The sequence below is a fragment of the Perissodus microlepis genome, chromosome 23 (genome assembly GCF_051167445.1).
Source record: "Perissodus microlepis isolate ML-2025 ecotype Zambia chromosome 23, ASM5116744v1, whole genome shotgun sequence".
In the NCBI taxonomy this organism is placed as follows: domain Eukaryota; kingdom Metazoa; phylum Chordata; class Actinopteri; order Cichliformes; family Cichlidae; genus Perissodus; species Perissodus microlepis.
This window is the reverse complement of record NC_140482.1, coordinates 37,718,742-37,738,246: the sequence shown is the minus strand read 5'-3', so window position 1 is coordinate 37,738,246 and position 19,505 is coordinate 37,718,742. Positions and strand designations below refer to the sequence as shown.

The 19,505-nt window shown below is 40.4% G+C and overlaps 1 protein-coding gene across 1 annotated transcript; it reads right to left on the bottom strand.

The window, feature by feature from the left end:
• Positions 1 to 159: 159 nt before the first annotated feature.
• Positions 160 to 18,523, bottom strand: cilp2 (cartilage intermediate layer protein 2). The gene is made up of 10 exons (XM_084921199.1): positions 17,103 to 18,523; positions 10,661 to 10,738; positions 9,017 to 9,286; positions 8,664 to 8,846; positions 7,962 to 8,117; positions 7,545 to 7,862; positions 7,024 to 7,132; positions 6,507 to 6,664; positions 2,136 to 4,564; positions 160 to 2,044 (listed from the first exon to the last, which is right to left on the bottom strand). Exons 1-9 carry the CDS (start codon positions 17,164 to 17,166, stop codon positions 2,157 to 2,159), a joined length of 3,744 nt encoding a protein of 1,247 aa, XP_084777325.1. The 5' UTR covers positions 17,167 to 18,523; the 3' UTR covers positions 160 to 2,044; positions 2,136 to 2,156.
• Positions 18,524 to 19,505: the final 982 nt, after the last annotated feature.

Below are 19,505 nucleotides of genomic sequence, written 5' to 3'. Positions count from 1 at the left end.
TCACACACAGCCCACAGGCCTGTGATTAGAGAGGCCAATGATAATTCTGAAGTTTGCACAGGCTGCCAAGCTATAGATCTATGTTTGGAGTGCTGTTATGTGCTCCACATAGAAAGATTTACAAGTTTGAAATGATACCATTTACAGCATATTAAATGATAAATCTGTTGCACATCAGAACTAAAAATATAACAGCACAAATGAACTGAGATTTAAAAAAAAAAAAAAGACATCTTCAAATGTTAAATGTGCAGAGAGCTCGGTAGCAATTTCAAAGGAAATATGTGTCCATAATACTCTTGTGCCCAATTTATTGCTGATTGCTTGAGTTCAATTTGGTTGTTTGTGAAAGTCAAACTGTTTTTACAGTCCTCAAGAGAATATGTAATTTATTTTCTAATTAGCAGCAGGCTTATATTTACTTGTCAGCCTCTTCTGGTTTCTCCAAGGTCCATAGTGCACCTTATTCATTTTGGGATTAGTTCAGCTCGAAGGGTTTCTCCCATGGGTCTGCAAAACCCCATACTGCAGATAAACAATAGATTTAATCACTGAGTAAACTCCATGCCTATTACTTAGTTCAGTTAAAGTAGCCAAATAGTCAATTCATGTGTCTATTTTAATATCCATATGGCGTTATAGTCTACATTTATTTGTATTGCTACTCATACTTTTACATAGCTTAATAAAAACCTGACTTGTAAACACAAGGTCTGTTTCTTCTGAATTCTCATGCTTAAGAAATCATGTTTTGTTAATTAAGAAATGACAGTGGAGTTTTTTGTCCTACTAACAAGGTTGCAAACTGAAGCCAAAAAGATTATTGTAAAATCAGCAGATTCATGCTACAAAGAATGAAAAAAAAACAGTGACTCAGAGAGTCAAAGAGTTGCACAACACAACTTCAGTTATTGGCTGAAAATCACACAACTAAATCAACAACAAGATTCTTGTGCAAGGTACAAATACCTTAGCCACACAACATGCAACATGAAAAACGTATTTAATTCACCAGCAGCACTTTTCATGAACTGTTATAGTTTGAAACATGCTGAATTTTATTGATTCTCAAGTTTAATGATATTTATTGCACTTCAAGATATAAAGGCAGCTCATAAACACTTTGCCCTAGAACAAAAACAAAGTTCATTTAGACCCTGAAAGAGCTTCTTGCTGAGAATGAAAGTATTGAGGAATAGATCATTATAAGTAACACTTTGTTTGGTGATGTTCTAATGTGGAATGTGCAGAGGGGGGGAAGGAAATTATGTCATGCTTCCAAAAACAATTATCTTTATTTTGAAGTGCCAGTCTAGAGTAAGGTCCTTGCTTGTCATGACGACAACCTCAGTCTTACACATTTTAAGTAAGTGTGGAAGAACGTCTGTCTGAATCACAGTTGGCAATATGGTACACTAATGAAAAACACTGAGAAGCATGGCTGAAAAGATTCTCTGTTCACTGGGTGGCATGCTTCACCCCACTGTCTCTTTTGCATGTTCCTCCACTTCATGGAGAGTTTCTGAGTTTGTATAATAAGGGCTCAGTGTCTGCTTCAGACAACAAGGACCTCACGTTGGTTTCTCTCCGATCTTGAGGAAAAGCATGAGTTCAGTGGAAAGCTATGGCCAATTACCAAGTGTTTGGGGTCTACCATAGTATTTATAGTTTTTAAATTTCTGGTTTCGGGTCAAGCATCAAGATATGTCAGCAAAAACACCCACTATGGAAGTGGAATGCCACAGATTAGCTCTATAAAAGTTCCAATTTCAACCCTCAGTTTAGTGTATTCATTCATAAAATGAGAGCAAAGTCAATAAAAGCCGGTCACCAAGTTACATAAAAACAAATGATACTTGTCTTTTACCGTGGATGGGAGAAATTAATATACCAAATTCTTCAATTAAACGTCAGACTTAATGAGTTTTCTAAATTGATGTCTGTCTCGGGTTTGTGATTTTCATAGTAAAGGGGGGATTCACACTCATCAGCAGAAAGACAATCTTCTGAACTTGATGCCATCATATGACTCTCAACTGAAGACCTAACAATATAAAGAAAAGATTATTATAGATATATCATTTTGATGTGATTGCTAGTGTAAACACTGATCAAATTATATTATTTCAACCTACTTTTTATCACTTCTGTTGGCATTACTGAATGCGTGTAGATACTCTTCTTCTGGTGGTTGAGGTGACTCTGCGATTCTGGGTCCTACCCCGTTGCTCTGAAGGATAAGCAACTACCTGGGTGGATGATCTTCTCATCTGCAGACCATCTAACTCTCTCATGTCCCTCGCCATCTGAGACAAAGTTTGACCTGGGTTGGTCTGCAGACGCTGGAAAAGGCTTTCCCTGTTGATTTTCCTCTCTGGACAACTGAAGGTAAGTGCAACTCCAGAGTCTGACTTCATCTCTCTGGAGAAACCATCTGAGGTGCCATCGAAGCAGCGCCCAATAGCGATCTCTTTGGCCACTCTAGGGTTTTGGTCTGTGACTGTGTAGATACCATAGTTGTGTCCCAAAGGGTCAACGGGTGCTAACATGGTGAAAGCATGAGACTCATTGTTTTGAGCCACTGGTGGATGTTTAATGAGATACTCTTGTAGGAGGTTGTTGGTGTTGATCCTGCGGCAGTTACCTTGTGGAAGGATTGATATGAGGGACCGGTCCACCTCAGCTTGGTCAAATAACATGCCACTGCATTTGAACTCAACACATGCTGCTGAGGTATTGGACTCTCGCATATCCCGAGTGCTGCGAATGTCTCTAATTCCATAAAGCTGGCCCTTTGTCTCTCGGTGTGTTCCTCCCAGATTCCTTGACCTGACCATGACTTCTTTCTGTCCAAGAATTTTGATCTTGATGAAGCATGCTCTAAACTCTTGGGGGTTAGGCCACCAGGACAGGTAATCTCCTGTCCAGGTTGTCAAATCATTCTCCTCAAAGGGAACAACGTTGTATTCATACTTGTCCTTTTCTACTCTAAAAAACCTGAAATGATTAGCATCAACAGGGGCATTTTCACAAGCTATTAAATTCTGATATGGATATATTGGCCCATTGGTCTCATCAAAATTGTTTTGGTTAGGCTTTGCCAAATTGATTTTGAAGGCAGTTTTCTTTAATGCTGGATCATCATGGTCTGAACGCTGGTAGTCTATTTTATCTAGATAGGGCTGAGAGACTCCAATGATGTTTGGATTCATCTTTGGGGAGGAAGGAGCTGCCTCTAGTTCTTCCCCACCCAGCATTGCTGTGACATAAGCTGTGTAAGCATCAGGCTTCTGGGCATCACAGAAAGCTGGTAAACAGGCCCCATTAGGTCCTGTTATGACACTGTCAAAGCGGCCCCATGCCCTGGGATTAGAAGAATAACCAGGCTTGGGCTCCAAGTTTATCAAGCTAATCACGACACCCTCCAGCTGTTCAGTAGGTAGGAACTTGTCACTCATGTAGGCACGAACTTTGACATAGCAGCGTCTATTTTCAGGTACGTCTAAATTGAAAAGTCTGCGTTCTCTGATTTCCATGTTGCCTATGAGGAATGTGCGCTCCTCGCGCTTGCTCCTTCCATGACCACCAGTAGTTGTTGTGCTGTAAGAAAAGTCGCTCTCCTCTTCCCAGACTCCTGTGTCGGGATTTAAAGACCACAGTTTCATCTGGGGAATGTGTTCTTGCATTTTGACGTGCTGTGTGTCAAGGAGGACTTGGACAGCGCCAGCTCCAAGTACCTCCTTGTTGGACTCATCTCTGAAGTCTACAGAGAACATGCCATAGGTCCTTAAAGGAAGCATGTCACCTTCATCATCCACAAAGTTAAGGTCGCCGGGGGCAGCTGCTGCAGTAGTGATGTTTCTTGGGTCAATGAATGTGACACTGGCTTTGACAGTTCCTTCGTAGATTTCTCCATTGTCCTTATGAAAAGAATTAGGAGGAATAACCAACTGCCCTATGGGGTCTTCATCTTTAATTTCTCCAAGGTTAATAAAATTGGTCTCTCCTGCATTGATATCAATTGGTGTTTGTTTTCTCATCACTTTCACATCGTGGTAAATAGATCCACTTTTCTTGTCAAAGATGAACACCTTGGGCGTGTCAATAAACTTTTGACTAGGATCAACAAAATTTACAACTAATCTCTGTGTGTCAGGGGTGATTCTTAATGTGAAGCCTCCTTGGTATCCAGTGGTACCCACTCTCTCTTTACCAATGTAGATGTGCCCAAAACGCAGAGGCTCATTATTGTCAGCTGTGACTACTCGACCTCGAACCAGCACAGTTGGCTGAACACACTTCTGACAACCGCACTGTATCACAGCACGGATGGGGAGGCTGTAGCTACCACAGTCAATAATTCTGCTTTCCATATTTTTAACACCACAACAGAATCCAGCTCCATCTCTGCAGCCCATATCAAAATCTAAGGAACCAGCACATTTGTTGTGAGGACAGCGGCCAGCATTGTAGTACTTGGAGTCAGTCCCGGGTTGAACACAGTCTGTGGGTAGCCTGATGAGATGTGTTTCAGGGGTAGAATTGCATGCTGGTGCTCCTTTGTCTGTGAAATAGACAATAAATGACATTAAGCTTGTGTTCTTTCATCATCATGAAAGAAATATTGCCATAAATTTTAAGTTGACTGCTGTGTAATGTGACTTTGATGGTGTTTCGGAAGTAAATGCAGAGTTAACATATTAAAAACAGGCCTGTTCATGTTCTATTTGCTTTGCTGTATCTGCTCTTGAAAGTTTGTCAAATATACAATCTAGCATTAAAATAAAATTGCTGGTTTGAGGGTAATTGCATATTGATTTATAAGCATAATGTGGAACAGGTATAGTGAATAGTTAGAACTTGCTGGTGGAATGTATAAAACATATTTATACCTTTATTTTTCACACATGGATGCTCACATTATAAACACAGTAAACACAAACGCCCAAGGTCTGCATGACCTGAAAGTGCATTTAAGTGGCCAAGTTGGATTGTGAAATATGCATAAAATGGTAATTAGACTTCAAGCTTAAGAAAAGGTTTCTTCACCAACCATCCAACTGGGAGCTGGAAGGAACGACCAATTGTTCAACAACCCACTGGCAGCATAATTATTATGCATGATATCATGGTTGTTTGTAGTTAAGTATCCCTGTCAAGCTCACCATCTCCCACATAAGTCAATAACTGCAAACACATGAAGCAGTTTGATTTGTAGATTGCTGTATTGCTTTGCAAGTTTCCTTTGATCATGAATTATATAACATATAAACTCCTGAACAGTTGTAAACATATTGTGTTATTCAAATTAAACTTCTGCATTATGTGAAAGGGGAAAAGAAACTATTGGGATGAAGGCATGTTTATCATCCCGCTCTGAGGTGCAGGTGTTGTTCTGCACACATAAAGTCTCTCTAGCCATAATGACTTTTGGAGTACAGGGATTTGTCTGTTGCCTAGAATTGATTGCTTTAGCACTGTTCCATGAAAAGCCTGTTTGTTAATCTGTGTCTTAACTAACAAGCACCTGGAGAATATAAGCTGTGTATGTGGGGTTCTCCCACATGGATGTGGAAAGACATATTTGTCTGAGTCTGAGAGAGAAAAGAAACATAATTTATTGACAATCTTGGGTTTCATCTCAACACTGGGTGTTCTGGAAAAATTGGGTTTGAGGTTTTACAGTGTCCAGAGCCCTCTCACACAATAAAGAACCCCTGTTTAGAAAGCTGTAGTTTCAACCAATGTAAACACAATAAAAACCTATTCCTCCAGGCTCTGCCAGATCGTAAGACTGATATTTTTCATTTTCCCATGTTGGTTTTTTTTTTAATGAAAGATAGTTTATTAACTGACTTTCTCCTCTCTTTCAGTTGTAAGCCACTGTGGTTTTGTTTGATTCCTCTTAATGCGTAGACATGGCTCATGGATGACTTGGTTTGAGCTCAGCACTGACATTCCTCTTTAACTGTGTATTCAATCTCCGAGGCAGCTGCTCTTTATACAGTAGAGTTGCGGTTGCTTGCTTTTTGTCAGTGGTTATACTTGAACCAGTGCAAGACATTGACTAAATACGTCATTGTCAAATGCACTGGGGTGGTAGCCATCCCGAGCTATAATCCATGTGTGCCGCTTTCTATCATCATAGCAAATTATTTCTTCTCAGTCTGATGAATATTAATTACATTTTACCAGAACTTTACTATTTTTACTTGTTGAAACAGAAAAAACACTGGTATTCAGTGCTCTGCATGCAGTACATGTAAATACACTATATAACTTTTTCCAAGGGTCACATATCTGTCATTCTCTTAGCAGGACTACATACATACTACTAGTCTGCATTTCATAAACTTGGTGCGGAGGTGGCGCATGGGCAAGGGAAAAAACTTATTGGTGCCAATCCAGATCAGTATCTTCACTTACAAAAAACTAAATGGGGCATTAGCTCTGGCAGAGGAAGTGGTTTCTTTGTTTCTGCCATTCTTGTTTGGTGCTACACATACCAATTACAGTAAGGAAGGCGGGGGAGGACTTGATGCTTCCTGCAGGGCTGCTGGCTTTACAGTAATACTGTCCCGACTGCTCTGGCTTCAGATCTCGCAGTACAAGCTCCTCTTCATACTTGTATACCTTCCTATCCAGCAGAGTCCCATTGTGATACCTTGATAAACAGACACAAAGAAGGAAACAGAGAGAGTGATTTGTTCTTCACTTTACTTTTTTTACATTATTGTGGAATGTTTATTGAACTTTAATCAGCTAAGCAATTATATTTAAAATTATATCTAAAATGTTAGCAAATATGCCACCAGTTATACTTATTTTGATGATTTATGCTAACAATGACTGTACAATGACTTCCATAGGAAGATTTATCCGATGACTTTAGCTTATAGCGCTTATGTTTTAGTTTTATAACCTATAACTTAAAAACTATACATTTCATAAGTGTAGGAAGGACTGTAGCTATTTTTTGAGTGTTATTCTATGAGAGTGTGCCAACAATGATGTTCATCTCACCAGTAGTATTTGTCAGGTGTTGGTGATCCTGCTGCCTTGCAGCACAACAGCACCCGTCCTCCCTCGTAACGCACTTTATCCTCTGGGTGCTTCATAATGTACGGCTTTTCTGTGGAAAGCAGAAAGGAGCAAATCATCAAGACTTTACTCTGATTGTTGTGAATGGTGCCACAGGTCATAGAGAGCTCATAAAATTCAAATATTACACTTTATTCGCCCGTCGGTCTCTGAGCTTATGAAAAATGATTGTTGAGGGAATTGCCTTTTCGAAAGCAGCTCAAGTCTATTTTTATTTGGTTTCCATGCAACCAAGTCACTGCTCAAGGCTATGTAAAGTCTCACAATAGTCCAAACTGTTTATGTTGTAGAGCTGTCAATTTCCTGTTTTCAGTCGTCTGAGAATATGATTGAAGGATTTGTAGACTATGTGGAATAATAATAATGCTAGTCTTGTAATAATACCTATTTTAAGAACAATCCAAAAATATGTAATCACTTTTCTTTCATTTATCTGCACTTACCAGCTGATCTAAGAATAGCCCGCACCCAGGACATGCCTGTGGTGTTACTGGAAGTGGACACAGTGATAGGGGCAAACTTCTCCTTCCTGATGGTGATTAAAGTTGGGCTGGAAGAGCAGATTCCTAGGAGCTTAAAGTGACCCATAGCATCTGTACGGGCACGGATGACCTTGGGATGGCTGGCTAGTGACACAAAGGCTCCTGCCACAGGGACACCAGTCACACTGTGGATATCACCATGTAGGATGTGGCCTTTGCACACGCAGTGACTGCAGTCTTCACTGGGATGGCCTTCAGTGCACACATACTGGCATTTGGCTTTTGTAAAGAAAGCATTGAGATGTTAGCAGATACTGATCAAGACACCAAAGTAAAGAAATGCCTCACTACAGCTAAATGCAGTGTGGCTTTGCATACCTGGGCATGGAGTCTTTCCACATTTCTGGATTTCAACAGGCCGTCCCACACACTGCACTGTCGCTGAAGTCCTTACGCAAGTCCTTCTCCTAATCCTGCGACCTCCACCACAGGTCACTGAACATGACCCCCAGGGACCCCATGGACTCCATTTAGCTACAAAAAGACACAACGGAAGGGAGTTTCAGTGAATCATTCTATCAAATGGATTGTTAACTCCCTTGTGCTGCACTATAGGATTTCTAAAGGATTTAGCTGCATTTAGAACTTTACTGAAACAGCTTCAATCAATAAGACTCCTGCTATTAATGGAAAATATCAGTTAATGATACAGAAAATATACTGTGAATAAACTGAATTTTCCGTTTTATAGCTTAAGGAAATGTCTGTAAATAGTACAGAGAGTATACTATAAATCTACAGAATTTTCCGTTTTATCATTTACAGAAAAGTCCGTCAAACTTCCGTAAAAAAACAGAAAATGTACTGGCAGAAAATTACCAGGACATTTTTTCTACGGATATTTTTTTACAGTGTACTGAATGGTTTAAAAAGAATGTTTTGGGGAATTCACCAATAAAAAGGGACATTATGAATCACTTTGTTGATTAAAATATTTTATGTGTACTTCAAAGACCATATTCTCTACACTAGATTAGGGTCCTGGCCGAAATTTGGTGGTGATTGATTTTTGGCTGTTACCTGTACATGGTGGGGTGGTGCACTCTCTTCTCTCTGAATGGTGCCCCTGACATGCTGGCACCAACAGCAGAGGCATGGGCTGTGCACTCACACATTTCCTCCGGCGGACTTGGACACCCACGTCATTACAAACTGTGGTTGAACAGGGGCCCCACTCACTCCACTCAGTCCAATAGCTCTGCACTAAAAACATATTACAGAGGACAGACGGACATTTTAATCTCGAAAGATGTAGCTATGCACCAATGTTTACAATGTTTAATATTTGTTTAGTTTTTGTAGTGTTTTGGCTAAATATTCATTTCTGTGAAGAAAAGGCTTCCGCAGCCCTGGGCTGCTGTAATCGGCTCTACCTGGGGGGCACTGGAAGCGAACATGGTAGTTAGAACAAACGCGACCATGTGGCTGTTCCTTGTTGATGCACCAGAATCCCTTCTCCAGACTTGAATGAACCACTTCCCCAGTTTCTGCCGCTGCCACCCAGTCTGTAGTACGTGCCTCCATGGCTGTAGGCCGTGCACAAACTCTCTCTCTGTAATAGAAACGAATTGCCTCCAGGCGCTCATAGTCTCCATTTCCCCCAGGATGGTCAATGTTGAACCAAGATGTCCATTCAGTCACGCCTGGAGGCACATGAAGGGAAGATGTAGATGAAAACCACAAAGATAGAACATTAGAAAAAAATAATAATTGTGGTGTGGAGGTTGGAGCTAGTTTTACATGGGGGGAGACTGTTAAGAATTAAGAAAGACTTGAACAGCAGGGATGGGTTACAAGCTTTCAGAGGTCTGCAACTATCATCTGAAACTGACTTCATATACTCCAGGGAGCTTTGTATTGTTGAGGATCTTTCCATGCCCCCTGGCTTGAGTCATGAGGCATTCTGTTTAGTTTTCCATCTGTGGCATGTTCTGAAACCTGAACAATTTCCTACTGAGAAACATGAGGAATTACAAATAAAAGGAACCCATTAGCCACATGTGATAGATTGTTTTCCTTTTAAAGTAAAGCACCGCTTTACTCCCAAACAATAATGTCCACCAAGAATTGATTATGTGTTACAGACAGCTGTTTCTGTATAGTTAAAAAAAATGTTGTTTATTGAAATGCTCCTAATTGTATTAATGTTGTGGTTTAAAGCTGTTCACATCACGGAAAGCTGACTGAGGCAAACGATCCTCCCAGCTATGCTAACAGTGAATGATTAGAAAGCAGCTTAGTCATACATCTTTTGTACAGAAAGGTCTTTTAGTGTTACACCTCTATCTGTTCTTAATAACTGCTGAAGAAACTGTGATATGAGCTGCAAGATAACTTCATCCACATAAGTAATTATAGTTTTAAAAACTCCCACTCTTTGTTTTACTTCACTTATCAGAAACACAGTTTCCATAACAACAGGCCTTTAGGGGAACAAACAGGAATTATTATGGTGCACGGAGTGATTTTTATTTAGCTTTGGGTCCAGACTTGAGCCCTGTCTTTATTTGCTTCTATTATTCCATTGAATAAAGTATCTGTAATTAAGTATTTTTGTAATTAACTATTATTACTACTGTAGCCAAGGATGTCTAGACAGCATCGCTGGATGACTTAGACGAAGTTATAAGGAGCATCTTTTTTCTATTATTTCCGAGCAGATGTGTTCTTAAAAGCAATGGACACCATACAAAGACAAAACACACTGCGTCTAAAATTATGTCTCGGCTTCATGCCTTGGAGTTTAAAGTTTTCTGAGTTACGAGTCTGCAAAGGAGTAAAATCTCTGAGGTAACATCTTTATTGGGCGCTAAAGGATTTACCTTGAGTCTTTAAAGTTTTAGTCACAGCCATTAGTAAGGCTGCTAAATCAGCAAGTCAAATAGCAATAACGAGCATACTGATAGTTTTATAATACTGGCCAGGATCTGCCTGCACTTTTGCTTTCAGCTGATATTTAAACTCTCGCGGTTTGAAAATGTTTGCCAAAGAATTAGCTCTCAATCTCCCGCCGGTACCTGTTGTCTGTGAGTCAGCGTACATGTTGAAGGCCACTCTCCGTCTCTTGTCTGAATGACTCTCAGTTCTCAGTGATTCTGCGTACACAAGAAAACAGCTGGTTATAGACCGAGCTTACACTTTTTGTCCTTGAGAAACTTTAAGAAGAAAGAAAAGAAATTCTAGAAGTCATGTGTTGGAGATGAGAGTGTGTTACCTTTTTTGAAAATATCTATACTTGTGCTTGCTTAAATTACACTATTGATAAAATCAAGTTTTCAATGTGTGTGCGTTTTGAACAGCTGCTGAGATTTACTCCAATTTTGTATGGACACATGCACGTTTTGCTCTTTCTTCGAGGCAAGGAGACTTTCTGCTTAAATAACAACAAACTGAAGATTTATTCCCTTTTCTTTCTCTCCGATGTAAGCTTTCATCTATCCATCACTCTTCTTTTTTCCTATATTTCCCCTTTCCCTCCTCTCTGTCTTCTCTTTTATCATAGCTGTTCTTCAGCAGCGGCACTCTCTAGTCCCTCTCTAATCTCCCCCAGAAATCTTTGTCATGCATCTTCTCATTCTTCAGTCCTTCTTGCCCTCCTCTGTCCTCCCTTCTCCTCTTGATCCATCAATAAGCACCTACTGTTGAGGATGTTAATGAACCTTCAGTTGAGAAAATCTGAACCTGCAGACTCATCTGATATTCTGTGCAGAAGCTTTCTGTTCACCTCTTTCTCTTACTCAAACACATGCAGCAATTTCATACCAATTGGTTTTATTTGAAGGACATATGACTGTAAAATATGTATTGAACACAAACTGCATGCCTATATCACTAAATAAGTCTTACATCATCTTCTTTTAAGCGCGTGTGTTCATACACACAGCAGTAGATGTAAGAAGTAAGCAAATACTAACCTTTTAGAAAAAGAACGATATTAAAGCTGGCATTCATGTAATTTTTTTCTCTTTGATTTATTAAGCATGCACCGTACATTTTCACGCATGCTTTGATGTGCAATGATTCATTTTCCTGCGGCACAAATTTTTTTATGTTTTGAAAAGCGTCAGTTGTTTGCTTGACATTTCTCCTTTCGCTAGAAACTCTGGGAAGAAATGTGAAATGTGGCCATGCGGAAAAAATAAATGTCAGTCTGTGACAGAAACAAAAAGTGGCTTATGTCGCTTCAGTGTGCGTGTGTAATATGTGCAAGAGCTTATAACTGTGGGAGAGACGCTGCTGAGTTTACGAGCAGAGACGCCCAGCACAGAGACCGGTATCGATCCCAGTCCCCGCTGGTTTTACAGCTCACTTCAAGTCTTTCGTTTCATGCCAGCACATTTCTTTTCAAGCCCTGATGGCTTTTGATAGATTTACCAAAAGAAGGAAAACAGTTCAGCAGGACACACATCAACTTCACATTTTAAGGTAATGTAGACAGTCAGCTGACCTTCATGGTTGTTGATTTTTTTATGCCCTTGGCTTTAAAAACCATTGATATTTTTCCAGATCAGCTTTGTCTCTCTGATACCCTGGAATGACTTATAAACAGAAGCAAATGCTTTCACACTGATCTGGTGAGCAGATGTGGCTCTTCCTGCAGATTTAGTTTAGTAAATCAGTTCAAATAGTTTTTTCACAATTTTTTTTTGTCTCCCGAGCAGGTAAAGCACAGTTTTTCTCAGTGACAATGATGTTCACAAATCATCAACACATCCCAGAAACAACATCAGAGATCTCTGTCCAGAAGCACAGTCCTGGGAACAACTATGATACTGCGCAGGGCCCTCAAGCTCCCAGGCCTCTGGTACAGGACCTGAGCTTGAAGGATAGACCGCCCGCAGGGGCAAGAGGGGATTTTTTTTTTTGTTCATTTTTTTATGTGTGTCTGTGTGCACAAAGAAGCCTTTTGTTTCTTTTATTAAAAATGAATTAAAACTCCTGTGGCTAATTAATAATGCTCCCCATCCTGAAGCGCATGTTATTTCCAAGAAGTTCCAAAACACTATTTCGGCTCCTGTTACATAACATTTTTCTTTCCTTTTCACACCAGAGCAAAGGGAATTCACAGCAGAACCGCAGGATTATCATTTCAAGATGTCTGATAATGATGAAAATGAAATGGCAAACAATTCGGTGGATTATAGGGTGACTAATGGTTTTAGAAAGCAGACAGAGGAAACCCAGATTAGCTACAGAAGAAGGTAAATGTTGGGGTAGTGACCTTAGTAATGGCTGGGATGAAGTGGCTTGGCTCCCACAGTGCACTCAAAGCTTATTGTGCTTCTGAGGGACATGTTAACACATTATGAATTTTAAATGCTAGGGGATTTTATGGGAGCACTGCTTCATGCGGCTGGTATGTGAGCGAATTTACCTCATCAAGAGGCAAGTAACACACGTTTTTCAAGCCAACGGGACCAAAGTTAGAACTATTTCCTTTTTAAGCTTTAGGAAAATACACCCTAAAGGGACTGACTGGTGCACTATACCTTGTTCATGGGGCTTGGGGTTTTTTTGTGAACAGAAATGTCTTTACGCTTTGACTTTTTGCAGCTGCTGTTACACAACCCAAACGTTGTGTATGTTGCTTCTGATTTTCTGATTTAACGGCTCATTTGGCGCTTGTCAAATCACCGCTGAACAATAAACTTATTTTATGACGTGACATGTTGTGGTTTAGCTTTGTTTAGATCGCATGGTTAAGTTTAGGAAATAGATGCAGTTTGGTGGAAACGTGAGGCTGTCCTGTTAGAAACAACTACGTTAGTCATTTCAAAATGAAATATGTTTACATTCAAGTGCCAGCAGTTTTAGCCATGCTCACTGTGACCCTCATAAACCTTGGACAAACCTTGGACAAGGTAACAAGATAGCTGCACTGGTGCGTTCGAACAGATCTGCATCCTTTTCCACATATAGCAACATGGTAAGTTCCTGAATACCAAGCAATGTCACTTATATGTCTGAAACATAGCTACTGGATTACTTTTCATCCACCGCTGCATTCATTGTCCTCTTTATCCACCATAGGTCTGTTGTGACAACTGCAAGTCTTATTTTAGAGAACTAGCTTTGGGTTCAATGATTTACGTCACAGTGGTTCATTCTGAAATACAGCTGGTTCACTTACAGCCTGGCTGCTCAAAGGCAAATCTACTATTAATAAGCCCTGGTGCCTTTGTGAAAGACAGCCTTGCTCTCCTTCACTTTCTGAGTGAGAAATTTCTGCCTTAGCCAAAATCTAATAAAAAAGCTGCTGAAGAGTGGAACTGTGGAGAAAATGGAGGACCTTATGAAGTTGCACCCAACACGATTTCACTCATATTAGGGAGGTATGGTTGTGCCAGATGCAGGCTGGCAGACAGATGAGGCTTAAGTAAAAGGTCTGGATCCTGTTTATTTATAATATTCCAGATCCCTACAAGAAGGAGAAGATGTGAAAACACCAGCTTGCTTCCTCGTGTTACATAACCTACTAGACAAAGCAAAGCTCGCTCAAAGAATGGGATTATGCTTTATTTGTTGATGTCGCTCGTGCTCGGGCTCAGGGGTGTGTGTGACAGCAGCTGCCACAGGAGTCCTCTGTTAAAAACAGAGGCATTCCATCCATGAACTGTGTATGCATTGTGTGTGGGGGCCTGTGTATGTGATGATCCGTTTGCCATGTCATCTGGAAGTTGTTTATGCGTTTGGCTAGCTCCTTAGCTGAGGTGTGTGTGGTTTCAGAAAAGTCTGCTCTTTCTCTCAGTGCCTATCTCTCTCTCTTTACCCCAAAGTTTCTTCTTCTTCTCAAAAGCCTCTCAAAACTTATAAACATCTGTAGCTCCTTAAAATCAGCAGTTTTGTCCGTGACATTAACTAATGGTGGAAACCAACCATATGATTTAAGGATTTACAAAAGTATAACAGATGATTTGTGTATTTAAAGGAAGATATTTGTGGAACACCGCATTGTTTCCTTGATACTATTAAAAAACGTTTGTCAGTGTTGAATTTCTCAAGAAAAAATATCTGGAGGTTGAACTTCTCCACCTGTGCACAGGTACTGAGCCAGAAGCTGAAAATGTAAAGCAGCTGATTACTCCTGCAACAAATAATTTCTTGGCATCTCTTCTTGTGTCTGTACACATGAGTAGAAAAGAAAAGCACTGAAAGATGTGATTGTGGCTTGCAGCATGTCACTAATGGGAGTTTGCGCCTTTTCGTTTGATCCTATGTAATCTCTGTGTCAGTCATTAAAGTCAGCTGGCCAGACAGCTCTGTGCTTTATAGCAGACAGTGGTCAGCATCTGGAGAACTACCCCTCCGTCTGACTAACAGCCCTCCAGCTACTCACCAACTATTTTGGCTTTGCCTGAAAATTATGAAGAGAAGAGAAGAGAAGAGAAGAGAAGAGAAGAGAAGAGAAGAGAAGAGAAGAGAAGAGAAGAGAAGAGAAGAGAAGAGAAGAGAAAGATTTACACCCAAAGGTGGTAATACCACTGTTTTCCCCTCTAAGTTGGGCATTCAGCAGCAGCTGCCAACTTTAAATAGAAAAACAGCTTGTAAACCTCTAAGCTCTAAGGTGTGTGGAGAGGGTGACTGAGAAACAAGGCGAGGAGAGAATGTTTGATGGAGTAGGACAGGGAGAAGTAGGTGGAGGAGGGAGTGTGATTGAGGGAGAGATAGAAGGGAGAAAGGTGGGGAAAGTATTTGTGGGGAAATACCTGAGGGAGACAGATTAGAAACAAAAGGCGAGCAGATGAAGACGAGCGGACAGATGGAGACACACAGTCGTTACTTTAGCAGTGGATTGAATGCAGTTATGAGGGCTGAACTGGTCATCAAAAGTGAAAAGGAAAGAGTGAAATGCTGGCCAGTGTGACGGTGGAAAAAAAGAAGGCAGTAAAGTAATTTTACCTGTTCTCCTATTCCTCTTTTTTATTCCATTTTGTCATTAAGCCGAGCACAAACCAAGCAGGTGGAAAAGTGGGCCACTGGGTTTGTGATTATTGCACCTTGTTTCCAAGGGACTGCTCCCAATGTTAGAGGGTGAAATAAGGACAAAAATGCACCACCTTACTGCAAGATGTGGATGTACTGCTAAAGGAGCGTGCCATGAGGCGTTAAACTTTTACGATCCATTTTAAGGTTGGAGTGTTCTGTTCAATCAGAGTCAGCATGAATCACCATTTATACATACATTGTCACTGGTCTCTAATCTTTTGATATATACTCATCAGTGAATGGCACAAAGACATTTACAGTTCAGAGGCTTCAGAGCCCAACAAGACATGGAGACTATTAAGGTGTATTCACACTCATTTGCTTTTATGAACTGCCAGCTCCTTCACTTTGGAAAAAAGAGAGAAAAACCTAATGTGAAGCAGCTGTAAGGCGAACAGAAAGTGACAGCTCTGGAAAAAGTGCTGCTACTGGTGTCATTCAGGAAGAATGGCAAACTTTCAGTGGACGATAAGAGTGAAGTTTGCTGGGAAGAACTTCTAATCTCATCTGGAAGAAACTGTGTTGTGCTAATGTCTGCAGATAACCAACACTTAACCAGCATTAAAAACCGGGAGCAACATTAGAAAAATAGTGCAAAAAAAGCTGTAATTTCAAACTGGATCTTGGTCAAGTAATAAAAGCTGGACACAATTTTCATAAAGCAGGCCTTCCGTTTGCTGATAGTGGCGGCTACTGTGCTAGGGTTTTCATAATCACGAAATTGTTGTTGTTTTGTGATTAAACGACACTGCAGGGACAGTTTTCGCGACCTCTTCTCCTTAACATCCCACTCCATCTCCATCCATCTCCTTTGTGTTATTAAAAGTGCTGGAGAAACATGCATATGGCTTTAGATTCGAGATTTCAAGATAAAGAGGTAATAAGGCAGTCTTATCGCACGTTTCCATCGCTTCAAAGGATGTTACTTTGACTTAGTTTAACATTGCCAGAGACTTATTATACCCATAAAAAGTATTTCTACTTTCCTAAACCTAACCTCAAACCACATCTTCTTTCGCAACATTTTGTGATTTACAATACGGACTTTATGACTTCACATCCCCAGAAGGGAGTAGGCTGACTTTGAACACAGATTAATGTCCCAACAACGTAAGTAATCCAAGTACACAGACACTAATCATGCACTACTCTTATCATATGAGCTCATCTTCAGACATTTGTCTAAATTCTTTCAACATCCCGCTCTGACATCCTTAGGGAAATGCCGTCAACTTGGGAAACTCTACAGTTACTGTCAGTTGTGCGGCACATGTGTTAATACTCATAAACTGGCCCTCTTTCTTGTGTGATTATGACAAGAAAACTGAAAATTGCTCCAGGTTCATTTTCAACATTTGCAGTTTCACGAGCATCATTTTGTTGGCAAATCTGTAGTTACAACAATTTCTTGGGATTGTGTCATTCTGACATGATAATAATATATTAGCAGTTCAATCATCAATCTTCACCTACCTTGGCTCAGAGCCACCGAGGCCAGGAAAGACAGCAGCAGCGCCACTTTATTTAATCCCAACATTGTGCTGGCGATTCTCTACAGCATCGATACGAACTAATTCAGCTCTCAGCTGAGCGTAGCTACTTCAGGTCCTCAGGTGTGACTGAGGCTGCTGTCTGGGCAGACTCTTGCCTCTGCTCCTTCGTGTGAGTTGAGTTGCTGAGCTGGAGACAGGAGCTCAGCCGTTTTTAAAAGAAGGGGCATCGGGACTGCACACCAATCCAGCCCCTCTCTCCTCACCATTGGCCAGTGAAATGCAACATCTGGGTCCCCTGTATCATGGTCCAAAAAAAGGTAAGGGTATGGTGGGGGAAGAGAGGGGAAGGAGCACACACACACAGGGGAAGAGAAGGCAAATGTGTACATGTGCCTGTGGTTACTGAAAGTAAGAGGGTGCTTTCCTGTTCTTCTTAGCTTTTTTTTTCACTATTTGTGGCCTATTTAAAGCATTACTTGCATTTGTTTAACTCAAGAGTTACATTGATTTGTAACCCCCCTCCACCCTATTGCACCAGCGAATACATATTTAGCAACACAACAGGTGTGTGGCTTCACGTGTGTGTTTCCATCTTTAAATCTCTATTATAGTTTCTACGTGTGTCTTGTCAAGCAAAGAATTTTAGAACTTTAATTCCGGATGATTGAAAAATCTATTTTTATTTTTTCTCTTGCTTTTTTTAAAAGGCATTTAAAATATGAACGTCTAGCTGACACAATACATTTCCTTGTGATTTGCAATAATAATTCAAGACTGTGTTTATAAATAAGAGATGACAGTTATAATCATCTTCTGTAAATTGTCATGTCCTTCGGTGGCCCCCCTCCCAATCTGTGTTACCTTTGTCTTACCAGCAGACACGGGACAGTGCCAGATGCTGCTCTCCCTCGGGTTCAACTTCTGGTTCAGTTTTGTAACTCTTTAGCAGTTGCTGATTGCTGGGTGATGCACTGCCAAAGAGTGGAAGTGGCGTCATATGGCATGCCATTCAGGAAAGTCCTCAGAGCGCAGACACGAGACATGCTTATGAGGTGCAATGTACTTGGGCTCGTTTACAGGATGTGAAGTGTTTTATTTAGTAAAGATCCTCGTAAAAGCAATGGAAATTAAATACACTAATTAGGCTGAACTGTTTAAACATCCCACTGGGTTAAAACTTTTAAAAAGGTGTTAAAAAGTCTCCAGAGTCCATGTCTGCATCTTGATAAAGACTAAAGCTAAGTTCAGTTAATTGGCTAAAAAGTAATGAGATTTATGTTTAGGTTCAATTCTGAAACCTAGAAAAATGTGCTTTTACTACTAATCTTATTATCAGTTACTTTTCACATTAAGAGTTTCCTGTTAAAATGATACAAAATACAATGCACTCCTAAAGAAAGCACCAGTGTTTCCTGAACCTCCTAACTGCACCAGCCACCCACCTTCACCCTTAGCTCCCTGGCAAATGAAACTGGCTAAGAGGATCGTAAGGTTTCATATGTCAGATGAGCTGTTAGCAGCTCCACCAAACAAACAAGTCCACAGAATAAATACAGATTTGTGTATCAGAACTTTGTTTTTCCTTCTTTCCTCTCTCATTAATCATCCAGTGGCCCCCCACATTTTTCTTGTGACCTGTTAGACAGGCCTGCCCCCTGGGCTGGCAACCAGTGGAGTACCAGCACCAGCTCCATCTCAGACAGCTGAAGTATGAAATACTTCTTAATGAGGTAAAGACTCATTTTACACCATTGCATGTGGATTACAGTTCAACAAGACAATATTTAGGAAATAGATTCCCATGAGTTCTCGGTTCTGTCACGAAGAAACATTAAGAAATGCATTTTTATTCTATATTTACTCAAGCTGTTTTGTGTTGTTTTGCTTGTAGTTTACTGTTGTTTATAGTACTCATACTCATCCCTAATTTCTTTTGTTTCCAAGGAGCCAGATTTTTTTGTAAGTTTTTAAAGTGGTCAACAGGAGATTGAGGAATTGTTCTCCAGGCTTTCTAAAGTTCTTTCAAAGTTTTTCTTTGGACATTGGCTGCTTTTTCATTCATTTTGAGTCCACTCTTTGTACTTGAACACTTCCAGAAGAATGGTTTTTGTTTGTTAAGCCACTTAGCACACAGTTGTGTCCTTAAGAAATAGGAAAAAAATCCAGTAGGCCTGACAAAAGGCCTGAGAGATGTATAATCAGGCTACTGTTCACTGAAACATTACCAAAAATGCTTTCAGTGGAAGGGTGTCTGTGAAGAAGCTATTCTTAATGAGGCAAACAGGTACAAAAGAACTGGACTTGGTGTGATGGAGCAATGAATCCAAATTTTAAACTTTTGGTCCAAATATATGTACAAAGCCTGGCCCTTAATATTCCTGAA

Excerpts from the sequence above, each read along its gene's own strand:
- cilp2 (XM_084921199.1), bottom strand. The coding sequence starts at position 17,166 with ATGTTGGGATTAAATAAAGTGGCGCTGCTGCTGTCTTTCCTGGCCTCG. Across the intron at positions 9,287-10,660 it reads CGCTGACTCACAGACAACAG|GCGTGACTGAATGGACATCT; the intron begins GTACCGGCGGGA and ends ATGTGCCTCCAG. Across the intron at positions 8,118-8,663 it reads CACCACCCCACCATGTACAG|CTAAATGGAGTCCATGGGGT; the intron begins GTAACAGCCAAA and ends GTCTTTTTGTAG.